The 24,236-nt window shown below is 46.3% G+C and overlaps 1 protein-coding gene across 1 annotated transcript in view; it reads left to right on the top strand.

Annotated features, from left to right (window-relative positions):
* The window catches only part of fnbp1l (formin binding protein 1-like), a gene marked incomplete at its 5' end in the record, with an annotated part of 24,784 nt that extends 1,431 nt beyond the window's left edge, over window positions 1–23,353 (top strand). Inside the window, 13 exon segments of the mRNA XM_083766870.1 lie at window positions 3,225–3,329; window positions 3,833–3,961; window positions 4,342–4,411; window positions 4,414–4,487; window positions 4,689–4,836; window positions 4,839–4,862; window positions 4,865–4,914; window positions 11,209–11,318; window positions 12,317–12,449; window positions 15,149–15,243; window positions 20,812–20,969; window positions 22,007–22,044; window positions 23,052–23,353. Coding sequence (XP_083622996.1) covers window positions 3,225–3,329; window positions 3,833–3,961; window positions 4,342–4,411; window positions 4,414–4,487; window positions 4,689–4,836; window positions 4,839–4,862; window positions 4,865–4,914; window positions 11,209–11,318; window positions 12,317–12,449; window positions 15,149–15,243; window positions 20,812–20,969; window positions 22,007–22,044; window positions 23,052–23,192 — 1,275 coding nt within the window. The 3' untranslated portion in view covers window positions 23,193–23,353.
* Between the last annotated feature and the right edge of the window lie 883 nt (window positions 23,354–24,236).

Below are 24,236 nucleotides of genomic sequence, written 5' to 3'. Positions count from 1 at the left end.
GAGCACACCGCTGTTAAATGTAGCTTCCTTTACACCGGCCACGTCGAGGAGCAAACCACTGTTAAATGTAGTCCTTTACACCGGCCACGTCGAGGAGCACACCGCTGTTAAATGTAGTCCTTTACACCGGCCACGTCGAGGAGCACACCGCTGTTAAATGTAGTCCTTTACACCGGCCACGTCGAGGAGCAAACCGCTGTTAAATGTAGTCCTTTACACCGGCCATGTCGAGGAGCAAACCGCTGTTAAATGTAGTCCTTTACACCGGCCACGTCGAGGAGCAAACCGCTGTTACAACCAAATTAATTAGTTCTATCACACTGTTCAGACAAGTTGAAACACCTTAATATTTACCTTAATATTCTGAACCTGAGATGCATTACAATTAATCAGATTCTAAAAATGTCTGTGAAAATGACAGTTTTCTGAAAAAGCTATGTTTCTATGTCAGTGGTGCTTAAATCTTTCAAAAATACAAGCTCGTAGCGCGCCACTCGGTGGCGCGCTATGAGCTTGTAGATCTGCTATTTTTCAATAGCTAAAGCATAAGAGAAGTAAGACGCGCAAACGCGGGAAGCGAACGCAGCTCGTAAATGGAAATAACAACAATTAGAATAAATTACATACTTTTTTAAGGTTCTTTTTAAAGTTCTCTTTTTTGTGTTTTTTTTTAAGATTTTATTTTTAAGTTAAGTTTTTTGAAGTTAAGTGTTTTTAAAGTTTTTTTTTTTAAGTTACACCAAAAGGGGGTTGCTGCCAAAAAATGGGGGTTAAAATGTACCCCCAAAAAAGTATATTTTGGGCTATATCTTGCTTGCCCTTTAACCCTTATCCCTAAACTTATTTGCCATTTTTTTACTATTTAAAAAAGAAATAGCCATTCTACAAGCTCACAACATGTAGATGTAGACCGGCTATAGTTTTAACTATCTCAAAATGGAAATATGTTTAGGGATAAGCGTGGCGCAATATAAAGCCCATAGTATAAGATAATAAAAAATAAAACATATTATATATTATATATTATTTTTTATATATTTTCTTTTCGTGAAGGTTACTTCCATGGACTTACTGTCCTAATAAATGGAATACATAATGTTCCAAGTGTGAACCAACTGGCAAACCGCCTGGCCTACTGGGATCAGAGAGAGGGCCAACCCCTCCCCCCCCCCCCCCCCCCCCCCCCACACACACACACACACACTGCCCAATCTAAGTACGTCCAGGGTATAGGCCCAGGGACAGGGCCAATTCCCCACCCCCCTCCTCTCACCTCCCCTCCACACACACACACACTGCCTGAACTAACTATGTCCACGGTAGAGGCAAAATTTTGTGTGATTTTTGCACAATGAAAACACATTGAAAAAGCTGATTAACTGCTATGCTAATTCAAGAGAACTTTTACAATATATTAAGATGGAGTGCTGTGATTTTTTTCCCCACCCTAAAACAAGATTTTTTTTCTCCAAAAAGTGTACAGTATTTGTTTAAAATGTCGTTTTTATGTGGACACGCCCACCAGTTCATTAAGTATGCCTGGTTTGCCTGGTGGGCGGTGATGGGTGGCGATCCACCTGAACTGATGCCGCACCCACAGCTGTTGGTGTATGATAAAGGGGGAGGGGTTAGGGGGAGGGGGATGATATTGTGATGTCACTATATCACAGTTTTTTTCATTGGCCCAATTGACTGTCAAGGTTTCAGCCTCCAGGAAGAAAGCCTAATTTCAAAGGGAAGACATCATTGCACATAAAAAACCACGCCACCTCGTCTAATGACGCACTGTCGCCGCACATGAAAAACACATGAAAAAACTGGAAAAGATACATGAATCTTGAAGTGAAATGTTGATAGATTCTTCTTGTTTAGATGGAAATCAGACCCAAGCCCAGTACATTCTTTCCAGCACGACCTGGCTTGCTGAAGGTTTGCCGCCAGCCTATGCAAAACTCTCCTAAGCGCCTGGTTTCATTTCGATCAGTGGAAACGGCAGATTTTTTTTTTTTTTATATTTATTATAATTTTTCGTAAGATATGTTTGGGGGCTTTTTATGCCTTTATTGATATATAGGTAGGTATACAGTAGACTGACAGGAAATGGGGGCTCACACATAACAAAAGGTCGTCGGGATCGGGTAGTCGAACCCGCGCCACGCTGACTGGCTAGATTAGCAGCCTATAGGTGCCCGGACGACTATGCTGCTGTCTGGGCCAAAAGAAAAACCCTGATTTCCAGGGAGTCCTGTTTGGCTAGAATGGCTCCTAATGTCATTATCCGTGACAGTAGCTGCTGCATTTTACAGGAAACACTGAAAATATGGGGAATCGAATGGTATTACTGCTAGTAGTCATCTGCTAGACATTCATGAGGCCGTTAACCCATTTTGGGGGCGGGAACCCCTTTTGGTGTTAGCATTATGTTATACTTTAGCTATTGAAAAATAGCAGATCTACAAGCTCATAGCGCGCCACCGAGTGGCGCGCTACGAGCTTATAGGTCTGCTATTTTTTTTAAATCGAAGAACGACTGACATAGACACATAGCTTTTTCAGAAAACTGTCAGTATGTAGAAGACATTTTTAGAATCTGATCTCGGGTCAAAATGGGTTCATGTGGAATCGAATGGTATTACTGCTAGTAGTCATCTGCTAGACATTCATGAGGGCTTTAACAAACCATGATGTCAGTCAGACCACAACATTTATGGGTTGTAGCCTACCGGTCATGTTCCCCACGGTGTTACCCCACAGGTGTACAATGTATTTGTGTGTTTTGTGCATATTTAGCAGTGCCAGTGACTAACTGTAATGTCTCAACTGTTCTGTCTCCTCTTCCTCTACTAATGCAACCCAGATGGGCTGGCAGGAAGATGTGTCCCTGTGTGTGTGTGTGTGTGTGTGTGTCTCTCTCTCTCTCTCTCTCTCTCTCTCCTCTCTCTCTCTCTCTCTCTCTCTCTCTCTCTCTCTCTCTCTCTCTCTCTCTCTCTCTCTCTCTCTCTCTCTGTCTCTGTCTCTCTCTCCCCCTCTTGCTCCCAGTTCCTGTCTCTCACCCCTCTCTTATGAAAAGGAACAGAGACAAAGCATTGTCTCTTAAGAGGATATCAATTATTTGTCTCGTGTCCATGCGTGCGTTCACAGAGTGCCCTGTCTTCTCTCTCTGTCTCTTGCACTTATACATCTGCCTCTCTGTTCGCCCTCCTTTTCTCTCGTTCTGTCTTCAGAGTAAGAAGAAGTTTGAGAGAGAATGTAAGGAGTCAGAGAAATCTCAGATAAGCTACGACAGGTTGGACAATGACATCAACGCCACCAAGTCGGAGGTGGAGAAGGTACGCTGGTTCCATCGGCCACACAGACACTCTTAATAATGGTTATGCAATGAATCTGGAAATGCTTTGATTTGACGGAGGTTCAGCGTGATTCAATAAGGACATTCTGACCTAGATTCAAACGCTTGACAGTCTCTTTAATGGCCTATATCTAAATTATAGTGGTGTAACTAGCTCAACCTCAACCAATTCCACTGTGATTTCAGTGAGTAAATCATGTTCATAAAATGTTTCTTTGCTCATAGTTATTGAGCAACTACAGCCAAACATGACTTTTATATTGTTACTAGTCAGCTGTCACATACTTTGTTTACTGCTTCTCTACTTGCTGTATTTGAAACAGCTTGTGAAACAGTGCTCTCAAACAAACACCAACCCCCTTGAAAACGAGAGGTCATTCCTAATAAAGAATCTCCGATTATCCTAAACCACAGTTTGGTAAAGGCTGCAGGGGGGATATTGTCATAACATAACGGCTGCGTTTGTTCGTATTTTTTGTTCAGGCCAAATCTCAATTCTATCTGCGAACTCACATGGCTGACGAGAGTAAGAACGAGTACGCCGCCCAGCTCCAGAACTTCAACGCAGAACAGTGGAAACACTTTAACAACGCCATACCACACATCTTCAAGGTAAACCCCCCCCCAGCACCAGGATGGTGCTCATGGAAACACTCATGGATTCAAGTTCTCAGTCTCCACGACTGATTTCACTCATTTCCTATTCCATAGAAGCTAAGCGTGTCTTCCGTGAAAGCATGCTGCCACCGAAAATAGCAGCTCTACAAGCTCACAAACACGTCGCAGTGTGCCATGTTATGAGCTTGTAGATTGGCTATTTTCGGTCCATTAGCCTATAGTTATTTTACGATGAAAGAGTATTTGAAGTGATCAAACTAGCGATAGAATACAAGTTTAGAAGCATCTTCCAGGAACATGAATGGTCTCAGAAATGTCATAAAAGCGACCTTGGTGCCTGAAATCTGGTGTGGATTCCTTGCTTTGTGCTCCAGAACCTCCAGGACATGGACCAGCGGCGGACGGTCAAACTGGGAGAGACGTTTCGGAGCTTCGCCGAGGTGGAGCGAAGGTCATCCCCATCATCTCCAAATGCCTGGAGGGCATGGTGACCGCCGCCAAGGCTGTGGACGACCGAAAGGTAAAGGACAGGGGGGGCCGGAGAAAGACGAGAAAGGTAAGGACGTGAATGGGGGGAAAAGGAAAGGGGAGAAAGGAGATGGAGGCTTTGAACCTGTAACGAAGGGAGTAAGGAAGACAGGCTTATAATTATGTTTCTTTATCCTGTCGGTGCCTTTTTCCTAGTTCTGTATTGTCTGACACCCTCTCTCTTCTTCAACAGGACTCCGTCATCGTGGTCGAGTCCTTCAAGTCCGGCTTCGAGCCACCGGGTGATTTCCCCTTCGAGGACTTCAGTCAGAATCTGAGCAGAACGGGTTCCGACGGGACCATCAGCACCGCGTCTAAAGGGGACAAAGAAGTGGGCGGCACACCCCGACCCGACCCGACCCCAAACACGCATGAGCAAAGCCAAGAACAAGCTCTGGCTGTTTGGAAAGAAACCCAAGGTACGGGCCGGGGGGGAGGGGGGGGGGGGGGGGGGGGGGGGGTCACCTGCTGACCCCGGAAAAGGCTAAGCTGCAACACTCAATTCTGACCATAATAATATGCACATGGCGGCCAGTTTGCTCTCACGTCATACTCAGGGTTGTAAGGTGTATGACGTGATAGGGAGAGGGCCTCCCGTGTGAAAATGGTTGGAAAACACGCAAACGACATGACATTGTTGTCTACTGTAATCTGGTGAAATTAAGTGACACACTGAACGGTACGCTAACGCTGGTGCACATGCTACATGGCACTGAGGCATTGTGGGTATATAAGTGCTTACTGGTGCATGACGCCCCCTGTCTGTCCAACCTGTTCTGTCTTTCCTACAGTAGGTACAGTATAGGTACTACTAAAGCCAGATCTTTAACTCGCGGTATAAATTAGGTTGTAACAAACACAGGAGGAAGTAAACTATATGCAACACCTTCCCGTCTTTCTCGTTCGAACGCGTCACAGCGGCCCGCTTTCTTTATGGCAAAAGTGCTTTCATAAAATGTCTTATTTCCTCTCTTTCCCCCCCCCCCCCCCCCCCTGCCAATTGTGTGCTCTCTCTCTGTCGGTGTTCTGTGGCTGGCTTAGCCGGTCCTGTGATTTATTATACTGTGTTTGTGATGATAATGATACCACAGGGCAAAGCTAGAGTGGACCTTGGCCCTCTCCATAAAGGCTGTCGGTCAATCATTAACTATACCATCATGTGACTGTTGTTAGCCGACAAACAAGGAACTCTCAGAGTTAACCATTCTGACCTGAGATCAGATTCATACGAGGTTTCCGCCGGACACACACTGGTCTGATGAACCCATTCTGACCTGAGATCAGATTCTAAAAATGTCAGTCGCTCTTCGATTTTTCAAAAAATAGCAGACCTACAAGCTCGTATCGCGCCACTCGGTGGCGCGATATGAGCTTGTAGATCTGCTATTTTTCAATAGCTAAAGCACAACATGATGCCGACACGTTCAGAATGGGTTAAATCGACATGCAAGATAGATTTTGTGTATCGTTTTAATGAAATGATATCGTGTAAACAGCATACAGAAGTAGTCGTAGTATTTCTCATGCATAAAAAGCTTCTCTTCAGAGAGGTCACATGGGACTGGCGTTCATGAGAGAAAAAAAGATGATGTCACTCGGACAGCTGAGACGTGTCTAATCAATATTGACCAAAATTAACCGCCCCCTCTTAAAAGCCATGAGCCCAGAGAGCTGCATTTGCCACTAAAGGGTGATGTCATTGCAGAGGATGAGAGAAAGAGGGAGGGAGAGAGAGAGAGAGAGAGAGCAAATTAAATCCAATGGGCTCTATGAGTCTATGGTGTTACTAATGATACTAATTAAGGCTCCATTCCATTTAGTGTGCAGTGGTTCTCAAACCTTTTCATTTCAGGACCCCCATAACTCTGAGAGTGTACAAATGGAACCAAATGTTTATTTGATTCCATTTGTACACTCTCAGAGTTACACACCCGTACCCCGGGCCCATTGGAACCCACTCAAGGACACTTTGAGGCCCACTAGTGTAGCAGAGAGTGTTTCCAGTGAGCACAATACATGCACAATAGCAGCACCCTGCCTCTGTTTGACCAGAATGGAACAGAGCCTTCACTAGTGTCATTAACACTGTCTCTGTTTGACCAGAATGGAACAGAGCCTTCATTAGCATCATTAACACTGTCTCTGTTTGACCAGAATGGAACAGAGCCTTCATTAGCATCATTAACACTGTCTCAGTTTGACCAGAATGGAACAGAGCCTTCACTAGTATCATTAACACTGTCTCAGTTTGACCAGAATGGAACAGAGCCTTCACTAGTATCATTAACACTGTCTCTGTTTGACCAGAATGGAACAGAGCCTTCATTAGCATCATTAACACTGTCTCTGTTTGACCAGAATGGAACAGAGCCTTCACTAGTATCATTAACACTGTCCTCTGTTTGACCAGAATGGAACAGAGCCTTCACTAGCATCATTAACACTGTCTCTGTTTGACCAGAATGGAACAGAGCCTCCACTAGTATCATTAACACTGACTCTGTTTGACCAGAATGGAACAGAGCCTTCATTAGGATCATTAACACTGACTCTGTTTGACCAGAATGGAACAGAGCCTTCACTAGTATCATTAACACTGACTCAGTGTGACCAGAATGGAACAGAGCCTTCACTAGTATCATTAACACTGTCTCTGTTTGACCAGAATGGAACAGAGCCTTCATTAGTGTCATCGGTAACACCTGTGAAGTAGGGAAAGGGGGCCCGAGTTCTGTTCAAAATGGCGTGTGTGTGCACAGAGCCCATTCATCCAGTATGTGGTTCTCCTGACCTTCCCCTTTGTATCTTCTGTTCATCCCACTACCAGCAGCACCCTTTCTCCTCCCCCTCCCTCCCCCCCTCCCCCTCCCCCCTCCTCCTCCCGCCCCCACACCGCCCGCGGTCTGCCGCGTACGTCCCCTATCCCCCTCGGTTCAGCTCCGACCCCGTAGGCTACTGTCTGTCGGAGATAAAGACTACAGTACCCAGAATTCCATCTTTCAGGGTCCTGAGGAGAGGGGTGAGCCTTCCATTAAGGTGTTGGAGTGAAACGGATTGATGTGATTTTTTTTCTTTCCCCTCCTCCCATTTTTAGTCTTAGTCCCTTTCTCTGTCTCTCGTCCATTCACTGGACTCTGTCTGACTTGCTCGCTCATTCTCTCTCTCTCTCTCTCTCTCTCTCTGTCTCTCTCTCTCTCTCTCCCTGTCCTTCATTTCTCTGTCCTGCTGCCTCTGTTTAGAATCAGACACGCTTGTGTGTTTCAATCACAGGACTAGAGATCCTTGCTGATGGACAGTGTGTGCAGTGTGTTTAAATTTGACGTGTGTGTGTGTGCTGTGTTTTAAGTTGGTTTGATGTGGTGGATTTCGGGGGCGTGGGCTTCGGCGTGTGTGTGTGTGTGTGTGTGTGTGTGTGTGTGTGTGTGTGTGTGTGTGTGTGTGTGTGTGTGTGTGTGTGTGAGAGAGCGACGTGTGTGTGTGAGCGACGTGTGTGTGTGTGTCGCGTGCTAACATGGCTCTGCTAATGATGTGTCAGTGTGCTGTGAAACAACGCTGGACTATTTTAACACCAGTGTCACCACCGTCTCAGTTCCACGTACGCTCAAGCCGTTTGTTTGCTCAGAGTCATATCAATCCTGTCCGAACCTACTATATGTGATCAGTCATTCTTTGCCCCCGAGTAGATTTAATCTGTCTAATGGCACTCAGAGAAGAGCTGGCTGGCTTCAGTAGAATGGCTGGTTTGGCTGACATCCTGACTGTATAAGGGCTGTGCCGGCTGCTGACATTATGCCCACCGTGCTGGCTGGCTTGACATAGTTATACTACTGTCTGTAACTGGCCGGCTTGTCTCAGTTGTCTGGCTTTAGTAGCTCGGGTGGCTTTCTTTCCTCGTCGACCTGGCTGATGTTTGATGTGCTGATGTTTGGCTAGTTTAATTAATGTGCTCTGGCTTGGCCGACGTCCTGACCACTAACATGCTGTCCCATTATTGTCTGTCTCTTTGCCTGGCATGGTTCACACATTACTGCTCAGTGGTCAGTCAAGATGGTAAGTGTGTATGTGTGTGTGTGTGTGTGTGTGTGTGTGCGAGAAGTGTTAAAATCCCGTATTTAGACCCAGACAAGTGCATGTTCTCCCCGTTTATAGAGCGTCGCAGTCCGCCCGTCCCCCCCCCCCCCCCCCCCCCGTCTCCCGTCCCCCTCGAGAGACCCGGAAAATAAATCCCTGTTCATTTTCCTCATAGGCTTTCCAGAAAGTATTTATTTAAAGACGTTTACGCCGCGGACAAAGCCGACTCTTGTCGTGACAAATCATGACAATAAACACAATGTTTTGGGGCCAAACAATGAATTAGAAAGTAGAAAAAAAAACGGCGGGTTACAACACTTTTTTTGTTGTTTTTCTTCTTTGTAATTATTTGTTTGGTCCAAAATATTGTGTTTGTCGTCGAGTTGGCTTCGTACGACGACGCTTAAAAAAGGTCTTTAAATAAATACTTTGTGAAATGTCTATAGGGAAAATGCATTGGGATTCATTTCCTGGGCCTGGCGTCGTCATGAAAGGGGGGCGGGACTGCGGCGCTCTATAGCCATTAGCCAATAGAGTCAACCCTATAACCCTAGACAACTCCCCATAGTATCCATACAGTAGTGGTACAGTGTACCTAACTAGTGCCCTTCAACACCGTTAGAATAGGTTACATCCTCACTTCAGACTGACAAGACAATATATTCCATAAAGGAGCTCCCAAACGGTGTCTCATCATTGGGTGTTTTTAGGTTTTCTGAGGTTAGTTTGAGAGCTAAAAGGAGGCAGCGCTGAGTTAGTGTGGTTCATGGAACAGCAGTGCATCCCTGGCCTAAAGCCATGTTGAAGCTTGTGGATTGTTTCAGCTACTTGGGACATGATACTGTATAAGTCAACATAGTCATTCTGTCATTTTTACTATCTGTTGATTCTGTGATCTATGAGCGAGTAACCGGAAATAGCAATTCATTTCACTCTCATTGTATTCTAACGTGACCACTTAAGCACATAAATGAACATAATAGACAAAGTGCATTTTGCTGCTAATAATAAAACGAGTAACACAAGCCAAGCGGAGGTGCTTGTGCTACACCCATTTTGGTGACCTAATCGATTTGTGTTGTGCTAGAGAACTTCTGTCGAGGTAAAGATGTAAGTAACATGAATACAGCCATTTTGCCTCCCAAAAATTAAGTACCAATGACGTCATAGTTTATTTTTCTATTTTGTCATGAATAATAAATACACTTGTTCATTTAGGTGCTCAAAAGTGTGATTTTCTTTCTTCATCATACAATGAGATTGAATAGAATCACTACTACCGTCGGCTCCTCTTTCACAGACCCAAAAGATAAAGATGATCAACACAAATTACACCATGACCAGGTAGCAGTACAACTTCCAGACATCTGCCAGAGTTCAACTTTGCATTAACACTGAATTGTCTGACCTGCCTCAAAGGATTTAAAGGACCACTTCACCACTTTTCAACCTATCTTCATATAATAGGTCCTCGCTAATAATCATGATAAAATGTCACGATTTTCTTCTACTCGGTCTGTGTCTCATAGGAGGGCTGTGGGCAGTTTAGAAACCGTCTTCCAGTGACATCATTAGGCAGATTATTTTTTAAACACTTTTTTTTTACAAAAATGTTTAGATTTTCGTGAGAACGATGGCTTCCATTTTCGCATTGCAACTTTTCAGGACTAGGAAGCCTGCAGTTTCTATTAGCTTGTGTTCCCCATCGACGATGTCACTGGACGGTTTCTGAACTGCCCACAGCCCTCCTATGAGACACAGACCGAGTAGGAAAAACATATTAGTGAGGACCTATTATATGAAGATGGGTTGAAAAGTGGTGAAGTGGTCCTTTAACCACATGAACTCTAGCTATATTCTTTATCCGGGGTCCCTCAGGGACTACACCAAATCTCTTTCAAAGAAATAGGCGATCTACAAGCTCACAAAGTGTCACGACAATGCGACCTGTGAGCTTGCATGCCTGGTAGGTATTTTCCCCAGAAGAGGGACGCCAGGCCAGCGTTCATGTGGTTAACAGTTTAGCTGCTGCTGGCTTCAATGAAATAAAGCACTGGAGAGTCACATGCTATAAATGCTGTGTCAGAAAAGCCTTCCAGGATTACTGTACAGAGAGTACAGTATGTATATATCCCTCTCCGATTAGGCATGATGGGCCTATAATACAGTATGTGAGTTAGTGCAGTGTGTGAAGAAGAAGCTATAGCCCTACTGGGGTGCATACTTAGTTTAGAATAGTCATTGGTTAGACATGGGTTAAGGTTAGGTTTAGGTGTGCTGCCCCGTGGGAGGTTAGGTTTAGACTAGTCATTGGTTAGACATGGGTTAAGGTTAGGTTTAGGTGTGCTGCCCCGTGGGAGGTTAGGTTTAGACTAGTCATTGGTTAGACATGGGTTAAGGTTAGGTTTAGGTGTGCTGCCCCGTGGGAGGTTAGGTTTAGACTAGTCATTGGTTAGACATGGGTTAAGGTTATGGTTTAGGTGTGCTGCCCCGTGGGAGGTTAGGTTTTGGGTGAGGGTTTGAGATGGGTTGTAGTTGTAGGACTAATGACTGGTCTAAACAAATGACTAGTCTAAACCAAAACCTGTCTAAACTAAGTACTGCACCCGCCCTACTCCAATGTCTTCTCCCCGCCAATGCAGGCCCCGTCCGTGGAGGACTACAGCCATCTGCCTCCGGAGCAGAGGAGGAAGAGACTGCAGCAGAGGATAGACGAGCTGGGCAAGGAGCTGCAGAAGGAGGTGGACCAGAGGTAGGACGTTTCCTCCGTTAAAAGGAGTTTATAGAGTCCTATAACCCTTACCCATTCTGACCTGAGATCAGATTCTATAAACGTCTTCCACATCCTGACAGTTTTCTGATAAAGCTATGCTTCTATGTCAGTCGTTCGATTTTTCAAAAATAGCAGACCTACAAGCTCTTATCGCGCCACTCGGTGGCGCGATATGAGCTTGTAGATCTGCTATTTTTCAATAGCTAAAGCACGACATGATGCTAACACCAAAATGGGTGCCCGGTCAGAATGGGATAAACGTATAACTGCCTGCAGTACTGGCTTTAACCCATTCTGGACTGAGGTCGATTAAAAAAAAAAGGCTTCTAAATCCTATGATATTTCTGAAAAACCTATGTTTCTATGTCAGCGGTGCTCAACCTTTTTCATGTCAAGGACCCCCAGAATTATCTCTATTGGGCCACGGACCCCCCCATCTCAAAATATGTAGTTTCAGGGACCCCCCCCCCCCCCCAGAAGCCAATATTTTAGTAAAAAGAAATCTGAAATATTCAAAGATTTGTGCCACATTTTCACGAAAAGTTTCAAAAATAGCAGACCTACAAGCTTGTTTTTGGTTTGAAAATATCAAAGGACAAGGTTACAATAAAAAACATGGGGGGGGGGAATGGCAATCAGTCATAATTATCTAAAGTGGAAATTTAAATTTACATTTTTGGCAACCTGTACCGCTTGCAATTTGGGCCATTTTGGGCTATTTATTTGGGCACTTACTTCCACTACTCTGTGTAATGCCAGCCTCCCATCAGGCAGCACTCCTCAGTGAAGGGCTCTATAGAAAGAGGTCAGGCTCACTGAAACCATTTGGTGCAGCGTTTGAAGGACAACGTGGCCTACAAAAAAAATACCCTGCAGTCACATTTGTGTGCGTGTGTGTGTGTGTGTGTGTGTGTCTGCGTGCGCTCGTGTGTGTGTGTCTGTGTGTATGCGTGTGCGTGCGTGCGTGCGTGTGTCAGAGATGCCCTGAACAAGATGAAGGACGTCTACGAGAAGAACCCCCAGATGGGAGACCCCAGCAGCCTGCAGCCTAAAATATCAGAGACCATGTGTAACATGGAGAAGCTCCGCTCTGAGATACACAAGAACGAGGTAGGCATTATAGCAGCACTGCCTGCCCTCACAATTCACTTACCATTCACCAGGAAACCATTCCATTCTACCATGCATCGCAATCTAAAACACAAAGGGGAGGACGGACGGACGAATTACAGGGAGGTTTACAACAAGCCCCCTTTTTCTTCTGCCAGTTAACCTGATAATTGAGAAGTATTATCTTGACCTCCGTTTGTACCCCCAACCCGAGTCTGACTTGGTGCTCATGGTCTTTTGATGGAACGTGCAGGTTTGGAGCCCCCTGCTGGACAACTGCAGTAACTACAAATACAGATGATATTAACCGTATCAGAGCGTCAGTGGCTGGGACAGTCGTGTGTTTTTTGGTCACAGGTACTTTGTCGTACGCAACATGCGTTAAGTCAAAGACTTGAGAGGCACAGGAGGCCGTTTTCCAAAATCCAGCATGAGTGGTATGTGGGCTGCAGAGCAGAGCAGAGCCCATTGCTTACAACAACAATAACATGCTGGCAAACACGCTATGTCAGTCTGCCTCTCCCTCATTCTCTTTAGCTTCCTGTCTCTTTTATATTCAAATGCACATGGAAATGTCTTCTACTGGCATTACAGGAACGAAACTGATCTTGCAAAAGCAGGATATTATAAATACATCTTGGCTTATTATTATTATTATTATTATATGAATACATGTACATGCATTACATTTTCTCATCATGCCACATCAACATAAAAACAAAAAACAAGCAAACAAACAAAAAACGTTATTGTCAATTGCAATATTTACCGTATATTCCTCCTCGGTTATACCATTCTGAACGGGAACCCATTTTGGTGTTAGCACTATGTTATGCTTTAGCTATTGAAAAATAGCAGATCTACAAGCTCATAGCGCGCCACCGAGTGGCGCGCTACGAGCTTGTAGGTCTGCTATTTTTGAAAAATCGAAGAACGACTGACATTTTTATAATCTGATCTCAGGTCAGAATGGGTTAATCAGACCAGTGTGTGTCCAGTGGAAACCTCGTATGAATCTGATCTCAGGTCAGAAAGGGTTAAACATTGTGTTGGAATCAAGAGCCACATTCATATCTTATCCCCCACACCCTCCACCCCCCAACATAGCCAACATAAGGTACATGCACACCATAGAGTATATATATCTATAGAGAAGACACCCCAGTTCTCCTCCCATCCACTTGCATTGAGTTGCTCAAAAGCGCATGAGGCGGATTCGCTCCTCCTTCCTGGTAGGAACAGAGTGCATTCTGGGATGGATTTGCCCCCAAACACATGAACGCGCTGTGCCGTTGACTATCATTGTGCCGTTTGTGCGCGTCGTTCACGTATGAAACATTCGTTCACGTGTCATGGCCCCAATCACATGAACGTGCGCAATGATAGTCAACGGAGCAGCGCTGGCTCGAGCTGCAATGACAAATCCGGCCACTTATGTCCATTTCGCCTCAGGGTTTCCTCTGGGTGCCGTCTCTATAAATATATACTCTAAGACGCACACGCACACATGCGCCTTATGATCTATGTTCTTGTGATTAGGCAACTACCGTCCTGCAATCACTGACCAGCCTTGGATTAGCACCAATCACTGACCAGCCTTGGTTTAGCACCAATCACTGACCAGTCTTGGTTTAGCACCAATCACTGACCAGCCTTGGTTTAGCACCAATCACTGACCAGCCTTGGTTTAGCACCAATCACTGACCAGCCTTGGATTAGCACCACACGGAACAACAGCTGATGTGGCAAATGAACATCCTGCCCTCCCTGGCTTCAAACCTCAACCACTGTCTGGTTAATCCATTCTGACCTGAGATCAGATTCATAACGAGGTTTCCACTGGACACACACTGGTCTGATGAACCCATTCTGACCTGAGATCAGATTCTAAAAATGTCAGTTGTTCTTCAAAAATAGCAGACCTACAAGCTCGTAGCGCGCCACTCGGTGGCGCGCTATGAGCTTGTAGATCTGCTATTTTTCAATAGCTAAAGCATGACATGATGCCGACACCAAAATGGGTTCCCGTTCAGAATGGGTTCAACCAAAGCGGGCATAAAATGGCATTAGCCAGCCTACCAAGATGACACACACACTGTCAAACCAAGATACTCATCAATAATATGTAGATAAGGCCTGGGCCGTGGCTCAGCGGTCCAGGCACCTTTGGCTGGTAACCTTGGCGGGTTCGACTCCCGATCCTGACGGCCTTTACCGCGTGTCATTCATCCCCCCCCCCCCCCATCTCTCTCCCCATAAAACATATAAAATAAAGGCGAAAGCCACAAAAAAACATTAATATATATATATATATGTAGATAAAAAACATTGAACAAATTGAACTTCCAAAAACAACAACAACACAGTAGGCATACTGTACACAATATGAAACACAACTGCGTCTGGTCACACAATCACTAGCATTTATTGTATGTATACAATTATTACGCCCATTACGCTATATCATTGGCACAGTGGCCAAATATATTGTCACATGTTTAGCTTACAGCTGGCGCTCACTTTCTGACAGACATTTTATAGGTCCTGATGGGCTCTTGTTGGGCCTGATGGCGCCGTGCGTCCAGTCACTGATGGGCTCTTGTTGGCCCTGATGGCGCCGTGCGTCCAGCTACTCCGTCGGTCGTTGTGTGTTTTTGCAGTACAGTGTTTGCATCTCCGTCTGTCCTTTCCCTCCTCAGTCCTGGCTATCGGAGGTAGAGGGAAAGCAGAGCTCTAGAGGAGACAGAAGACACAGTGCAGACAACCACCAACACACCCCTCAAGGCAGAGAGAGGTACACACACACACACACGCATACACACACACACACACACACACGGTCCATTCATAAAACTGTTTCTGATTTATGACATGTATAACTACATACATAGCGGGCGGCAGTGGCTCAGAGGTAGAGTGAGACAGGAACTACCTAGTGATACCTATTCAGGCCCAGCAGGGTCTCATAACAGACAATAGGTGTGACATTGTCTTTTACATACAGCTTGATTGGGTTAAGACAGGCTTTCAGGCCAAGGTGTCGCTGCTCACAGACACGACCAGACAGACTAGCATGGAACCATAATATCGATTTGAGTCTTCATATTTCCCACAACAACTGAACCCCTAATTGCCCCCTCATTCCTAAATTCCGAGGGAAGTTACACAGATTAACGTTACCCTCTCTCTCTCATTCTCCAGTCCTGAGGGCAGTTACACAGATTAACGTTACCCTCTCTCTCTCTCTCCAGTCCTGAGGGCAGTTACACAGATTAACGTTACCCTCTCTCTCATTCTCCAGTCCTGAGGGCAGTTACACAGATTAACGTTACCCTCTCTCTCTCTCTCTCTCTCCAGTCCCAAGGGCAGTTACACAGATTAACGTTACCCTCTCTCTCATTCTCCAGTCCTGAGGGCAGTTACACAGATTAACGTTACCCTCTCTCTCTCTCTCTCCAGTCCCGAGGGCAGTTACACAGATTAACGTTACCCTCTCTCTCTCTCTCTCCAGTCCCGAGGGCAGTTACACAGATTAACGTTACCCTCTCTCTCTCTCTCTCCAGTCCCGAGGGCAGTTACACAGATTAACGTGACCCTCTCTCTCTCCAGTCCCGAGGGCAGTTACACAGATTAACGTGACCCTCTCTCTCTCCAGTCCCGAGGGCAGTTACACAGATTAACGTGACCCTCTCTCTCTCCAGTCCCGAGGGCAGTTACACAGATTAACGTGACCCTCTCTCTCTCCAGTCCCGAGGGCAGTTACACAGATTAACGTGACCCTCTCTCTCTCTCCAGTCCCGAGGGCAGTTACACAGATTAACGTGACCCTCTCTCTCTCTCCAGTCCCGAGGGCAGTTACACAGATTAACGTGACCCTCTCTCTCTCTCCAGTCCCGAGGGCAGTTACACAGATTAACGTGACCCTCTCTCTCTCTCCAGTCCCGAGGGCAGTTACACAGATTAACGTGACCCTCTCTCTCTCTCCAGTCCCGAGGGCAGTTACACAGATTAACGTGACCCCCTCTCTCTCTCCAGTCCCGAGGGCAGTTACACAGATTAACGTGGCCCTCTCTCTCTCCAGTCCCGAGGGCAGTTACACAGATTAACGTGACCCTCTCTCTCTCTCCAGTCCCGAGGGCAGTTACACAGATTAACGTGACCCTCTCTCTCTCTCCAGTCCCGAGGGCAGTTACACAGATTAACGTGACCCTCTCTCTCTCCAGTCCCGAGGGCAGTTACACAGATTAACGTGACCCTCTCTCTCTCCAGTCCCGAGGGGAGCTACACAGATTAACGTGACCCTCTCTCTCTCTCTCCAGTCCCGAGGGCAGTTACACAGATTAACGTGACCCTCTCTCTCTCCAGTCCCGAGGGCAGTTACACAGATTAACGTGACGCTCTCTCTCTCCAGTCCCGAGGGCAGTTACACAGATTAACGTGACCCTCTCTCTCTCTCCAGTCCCGAGGGGAGTTACACAGATTAACGTGACCCTCTCTCTCTCCAGTCCCGAGGGCAGTTACACAGATTAACGTGACCCTCTCTCTCTCCAGTCCCGAGGGCAGTTACACAGATTAACGTGACCCTCTCTCTCTCTCCAGTCCCGAGGGCAGTTACACAGATTAACGTGACCCTCTCTCTCTCTCCAGTCCCGAGGGCAGTTACACAGATTAACGTGACCCTCTCTCTCTCTCCAGTCCCGAGGGGAGCTACACAGATTAACGTGACCCTCTCTCTCTCTCCAGTCCCGAGGGCAGTTACACAGATTAACGTGACCCTCTCTCTCTCTCCAGTCCCGAGGGGAGCTACACAGATTAACGTGACCCTCTCTCTCTCTCCAGTCCCGAGGGGAGCTACACAGATTAACGTGACCCTCTCTCTCATTCTCCAGTCCCGAGGGGAGCTACACAGATTAACGTGACCCTCTCTCTCATTCTCCAGTCCCGAGGGCAGTTACACAGATTAACGTGACCCCCTCTCTCTCTCCAGTCCCGAGGGCAGTTACACAGATGATAAAGCCGAGGAAATCAAAAACAATCCTCGGGAGCTATGGAAGTTACTAAACAACCAACTAGGCTGTGGTCGGAAACTAAAAACCAGGTTTACCAACATAAACATCAAATCGAATAACACCCTCATCACTGACAAACTCGATGTAGCCAACCACTTGAACATCTTCTTTACAAACATTGCAACAAAGCTGGTTAGCAAACTGCCCTCCCACTCTGGGCGTTTTGGTGTAGAGCACATCAAAGCCTTCTACAAAAACCTTGGTGTTTGTAAAGATGATTTTAAAATGGCAATGGTAACAACCGAGGAGGTACTTAAAAAACTGAGTGCCCTCCAACCCCACAAGGCCACTGGCCATGACAATATTCCCTCCAAATTTCTCAGAGACTCAGCCTTTTCCATAGCTCCAGTCATCACCCACATAGTTAACCTCTCCATCAAACAGGGACAGGTCCCCCAAGATTTTAAACTGGCCAAAGTAACCCCCTTGTACAAAAAAGGGAGTAAATTAGAACCCGGCAACTACCGCCCTATTTCTATTCTAAGCTCCATCTCGAAAGTGATGGAAAAAATAGTCTATGAACAGGTTGAAAAGTATCTTGCCACTAATAAATTGCTGTACGAGTTCCAATCTGGTTTCAGAACATCCCACTCCACTGACACATGCCTCCTCTATTTGAGCGACCACATCAAACACGAGGTGGATGCTGGAAAATACTGCGGCATGGTCATGCTGGACCTCCAAAAGGCTTTTGACACCGTGAACCACTCCATACTGGTTAACAAGCTTAAAGCTATTGGTTTTGATAGTACATCAGTGAGCTGGATGCAATCCTACCTGGAGGGGAGAGAACAGATGGTGGAGGTGAACGGAACACTGTCCCCTCCCCTCCCAGTGAGCTGTGGCGTCCCACAAGGAAGCATACTAGGGCCTTTACTGTTCCTAATTTATGTTAACGACATGACTTCAGCTTGTGACTGCAACTTGTTCCTGTTCGCAGATGACTCAGCACTGCTGGTCTCGGACAGGAACAAACTGCAGGTTGAAAAGACCCTCAGCTCTGAACTCGGTAGAATCTGCACCTGGCTCGCTGATAACAAACTATCCTTACACCTGGGAAAAACTGAATCCATCCTCTTCGGATCAAATAGTAAACTCAGCAAGGCAGATGGCTTCTTGGTTAGAGTGGGTGACAATATTATCACACGAAAAGATCAAATTACCTACCTAGGTTCCATCCTGGAGGCCAATCTTTCCGGTGATAAAATGGCCACCAACGTAATCAAAAAAGTCAATCAAAGAACAAGATTCCTTTACAGGATCTCCTCACTGGTCAGCAAAAACACCTTGAAGACCTTAACAGGAGCCCTCGTACAAGGTTTCTTTGACTATGCATCCACCTCTTGGTACCACAGCACCTCAAAGGCCCTCAAAACAAGGCTCCAGACCTCTCAAAACAAACTGGTCAGGCTCCTACTTGGCCTCACCCCCCGAACCCACCTCACCCCTGCCCACTTTGACAGGCTGGGATGGCTTAGGGTCGACGACAGAGTACAGCATCTTGCAATGGGTCTGGTCCACAAGATTCGATACACCACCAAGATACCCATGTACCTGTCTAAATACTTCCTTAATGTAAACGAAGTCCACACCCACAACACCAGAGGGAGTGCAACAAACCATGTTCAACCCAGATTCGGCACAAACAAGGGACTAAATTCTTTTCGCTCCTATGCCACCAAAATGTGGAACGCCCTACCAACAGTCATTAAGACATGTGAATCCCTTGACTCCTTCAAAACCGCTCTCAAAGGGCACCTACGGATGGCTGCAATTCGAAACTGGCCTCTGTAAAATCTGAATCCCCCCCACCCCATTTTCCCTCACTGTATATTGTATCTTTTCCCTTTTTTGCTTCCCATATGATGAATTCCTGTTCTGTTCTTTACCTACAGAGAAATGTCTATTTGTATGTCTCTAAATGTTTGTATGTCTTTAAATGTTTTGATGAATTGAACAATGTGGACCCTGTTGTAAACAAGTGTAATGCTTAATTGGGTCGTCCACTCACAGTTGACAGTCTTTGTATTGAGTTTGTGCTTAAAATGTACTGTAAATTCTACAAACTGTTAATAAAGATTTCAATCAATCAATCAATCAACGTGACCCTCTCTCTCTCCAGTCCCGAGGGCAGTTACACAGATTAACGTGACCCTCTCTCTCTCTCCAGTCCCGAGGGCAGTTACACAGATTAACGTGACCCTCTCTCTCTCTCCAGTCCCGAGGGCAGCTACACAGATTAACGTGACCCTCGACTCCAGTCCCGAGGGCAGTTACACAGATTAACGTGACCCTCTCTCTCTCTCCAGTCCCGAGGGCAGTTACACAGATTAACGTGACCCTCTCTCTCTCTCCAGTCCCGAGGGGAGCTACACAGATTAACGTGACCCTCTCTCTCTCTCCAGTCCCGAGGGGAGCTACACAGATTAACGTGACCCTCTCTCTCTCCAGTCCCGAGGGCAGTTACACAGATTAACGTGACCCTCTCTCTCTCTCCAGTCCCGAGGGCAGCTACACAGATTAACGTGACCCTCTCTCTCTCTCCAGTCCCGAGGGCAGTTACACAGATTAACGTGACCCTCTCTCTCTCTCCAGTCCCGAGGGCAGTTCCACAGATTAACGTGACCCTCTCTCTCTCCAGTCCCGAGGGCAGTTCCACAGATTAACGTGACCCTCTCTCTCTCTCCAGTCCCGAGGGCAGTTCCACAGATTAACGTGACCCTCTCTCTCTCCAGTCCCGAGGGCAGTTCCACAGATTAACGTGACCCTCTCTCTCTCTCCAGTCCCGAGGGCAGTTCCACAGATTAACGTGACCCTCTCTCTCTCCAGTCCCGAGGGCAGTTCCACAGATTAACGTGACCCTCTCTCTCTCCAGTCCCGAGGGCAGTTCCACAGATTAACGTGACCCTCTCTCTCTCCAGTCCCGAGGGCAGTTCCACAGATTAACGTGACCCTCTCTCTCTCTCCAGTCCCGAGGGCAGTTCCACAGATTAACGTGACCCTCTCTCTCTCCAGTCCCGAGGGCAGTTCCACAGATTAACGTGACCCTCTCTCTCTCCAGTCCCGAGGGCAGTTCCACAGATTAACGTGACCCTCTCTCTCTCCAGTCCCGAGGGCAGTTCCACAGATTAACGTGACCCTCTCTCTCTCCAGTCCCGAGGGCAGTTCCACAGATTAACGTGACCCTCTCTCTCTCCAGTCCCGAGGGCAGTTCCACAGATTAACGTGACCCTCTCTCTCTCCAGTCCCGAGGGCAGTTACACAGATTAACGTGACCCTCTCTCTCTCTCCAGTCCCGAGGGGAGCTACACAGACGACACCAGTCGGGAGCACCATGCCCCACCGCAGCACGGACCACCCCCAGCCGACCCGCACGAGTTTGACGACGAGTTCGACGAAGACGAGCCTCTTCCTGTCATCGGACACTGCAAGGCGCTGTACTCCTTCGACGGTACGGGGGACTCCTCTGTAGCTCTGTAGTGGACAGACACAATGTTGTCGCTGGAAAAAACGGGGGGCGAAAAAACGGAGCATAAACCTCTTATCTCCTTATTCTCCATAACTTTTTTTCTTCTTATTTTTGTAAATTAATGTCCCTACTTGATCATACTACAGCGTCAGACTAAAAGCATCAAACGAAGCGGATCCACAAGCTCTCAACGTGGCGCCAAAGCGACACTTTCTTGAGCTTGTAGATCTGCTGCTTTTAACCCATTCTGACCCGGGCACCCATTTTGGTGTCGGCATCATGTCGTGCTTTAGCTATTTAAAAATAGCAGATCTACAAGCTCCTATCGCGCCACCGAGTGGCGCGATACGAGCTTGTAGGTCTGCTATTTTTTTTTAAATCGAAGAGCGACTGACATTTTTTAGAATCTGATCTCAGGTCAGAATGGGTTCATCAGACCAGTGTGTGTCCGGCGGAAACCTCGTATGAATCTGATCTCAGGTCAGAATGGGTTCAATTTGAATCCTAAAAAGTAACTGTTTTGGACATCATGAGGATTCCACCCGACAGAGACATTATTACAACCCAGCATCAAGCATACAGTGAAGCTTCAAAATAAAATAAAAGATTTGGCAAGATGAAACCAAACCAAAGTTCTCTATGGACAACATTGTTTTATTGTGACGAGTGATGGAACGTTTGACTCCAATTTTGTCACCTGGATCTCCGCTGTTTGTTTTCGTCTCCCGCTGAGCCTCGAACCTCGAGCCAAGATGAACACCAGGCAGTGGAATGCGTCGGTTTGGTTTCTCAGCATTTTGTTCTCACCGCAGTTCATTTCCGCTGAGTGTCGTAAATACTGTGTATTGTTCTAATAACACGTGGACTGTGGTTCCTAAAGGAGTATGCTGAGTGTCGTAAATACTGTGTTATTGTTCTAATAACACGTGGACTGTGGTTTCTAAAGGAGTATGCTGAGGTGTCATAAATACTGTGTATTGTTTTAATAACACATACTCTGTGGTTTCACTGGTTTCCAGGTCAGAACGAGGGGACGCTGGTGATGGCAGAGGACGAGGTGACTGTCTTTTAACATCTCTTTTAATTCTCCTCTTATTTATCATTCCCCCCCAACAATGTAGTTACAGTACATACAGACACGTGTTGTTGACCTCATACAATACTAAAGTTGACTTGGACAAAGTACGTAGCCCAATCCTTTAGTGTTTATTTATTGTGTAGCTCCCGGGGGAGAGTGTGGGCAATAGGCTCACAGCAGCCATATTGGAAGGAAATTGGGCCTTTTCCCTTACTTCCTTCATACAGTAGCTTACCAATGATTGCAATGTAAGCTCTCTGCTCCATGTACTGTACCACAGTAGACCTCAAAGCTTTCTTTAACCCATTTTGGGGCGGGAACCCCTTTTGGTGTTAGCATTATGTAATAGTTATGCTTTAGCTATTGAAAAATAGCAGATCTACAAGCTCATACAAGCTTGTACGTCTGCTATTTTTGAAAAATCGAAGAACGACTGACATACAGATACATAGCTTTTTCAGTAAACTGTCAGGATGTAGAAGACATTTTTAGAATCTGATCTCCGGTCAAAATGGGTTCATTTCAAGAAGCCTCTATAAATCTTGTACAGAGTGTACAGGACAGTCTATTTGGTTACAGTTTGTATTTCTGTTTGCCTTTTAAGGCTTTGCAATCACACATTGCACAGGGCAGATGTGACAAAGAAATATACAAATAAATCATTGACACATACTTACTTACTTACTATACTCGAATAATATATATTTTTCTTTCCAAAGAACCGCGGACATAGTCGATCTACAAGCTTGTAGATCTGCTATTTTTTTAAGATATTTTAAAATGTGGACATCTTTCAACATGCCACGCACACACGCGCGCACAGGCCTGTCACAACTATTCATTACACAATCGCAATTATTTGAGATCTCAAATAATGTGATTATGTAATAAATAATTGTGACAGGCCTGTGCGTTGCGTGACGCCCCCCCCCCTTTTATCATCGAGCTTGAGTAACCAATCTGTGTATCCGTGTAACCAAACTCAGGTGCTGTACATCATCGAGGAGGACAAGGGGGACGGCTGGACCCGGGCCAGGAAGCAGGGCGGACAGGAGGGCTACGTCCCCTCCTCCTACGTAGAGATCACCATGGAGAAGAACAGCAAAGGTGCCGTCACCTACATCTGAATGAAGCTACTGCACCCACCGCACACACACACACACCTACTGTACTGTCAGACCTACTGTACAGCTGAAGCTACTGTCTGTCTGTCTGTCTGTCCGTCTCTTTCCACCTTCCTGTGTCCAGTTCAACACTGGACGGAAGGGGAGATACAGCGCCCGGATAACTGCATGGACATTCTACCCCACCCCCATTCTTTTCCTCCATCCTCCTATCATCGCTCCATTGTTCCAGCCAGTGGCGGGCACAGATAGACACTAGGGGGTGCTTCTTTTTTCTGTACAGTGTACAGTATGTGGACCATGGTGACATTGATCAATTATTGATGGAGGGAAAAAAAAGCGCTTCTAATATATTATTTATGCCCCAAAATCTATAAATCTCACACTATTGAGGCAACCGGGCCGGTTTCCACGCGCTGCACAGGGTGCCCTTTTTTTTTCACTTGAGCACCTGCCCCTCTCAATGTCTGTGCACGCACGCTGGTTCCAACTAAAGGCCTATTCATATTCCAGTTTCAGGCGACCAGGTGACCACCGTGTCGATGGTCACCACCGCGTCGATGGTCACCACCTCGTCACCTAAACCTGGAGTATGAATAGGTCTTAACTATCCAACCCGCATCCCTTTGTTCTCACCCCTCTTCCTCTCTGTGGAACGGGTATTCTCTGTGTGTGTGTGTGTGTGTGTGTGTGTGTGTGTGTGTGTGTGTGTGTGTGTGTGCACCCGAGTGTGTGTGTGTGTGTGTGTGTGTGTGTGTGTGAGCACACGGACAACCAGAACGACGACAACCACTCTCTTGACAGTGTTTGAATGACTTTGTATCTCTTATGAGGGAGGGGTGTGTGTGTGTGTGTGTGTGTGTGAGTGTGTGCGCGCGAGTGTGTGTGTGTGTGTGTGTGTGTGTGTGTGTGTGTGTGCGCGCGCACACGCGGGAAAGAGACATTCCCGCTGTGCTGGTTGGAGCTGCTTGTATAAAAGCTACACCTCCTATCTTATCGATCAAGACATTTTTAGAATATTTTATTTAATGTTTCAACAGCAGTGTG

The sequence above is a fragment of the Protomyctophum parallelum genome (genome assembly GCF_964188405.1).
Source record: "Protomyctophum parallelum genome assembly, chromosome: 6".
Taxonomy (NCBI): Eukaryota; Metazoa; Chordata; class Actinopteri; order Myctophiformes; family Myctophidae; genus Protomyctophum; species Protomyctophum parallelum.
Note: the sequence above shows the minus strand (reverse complement) of the source record. Positions and strands in the feature narration are given on the sequence as shown.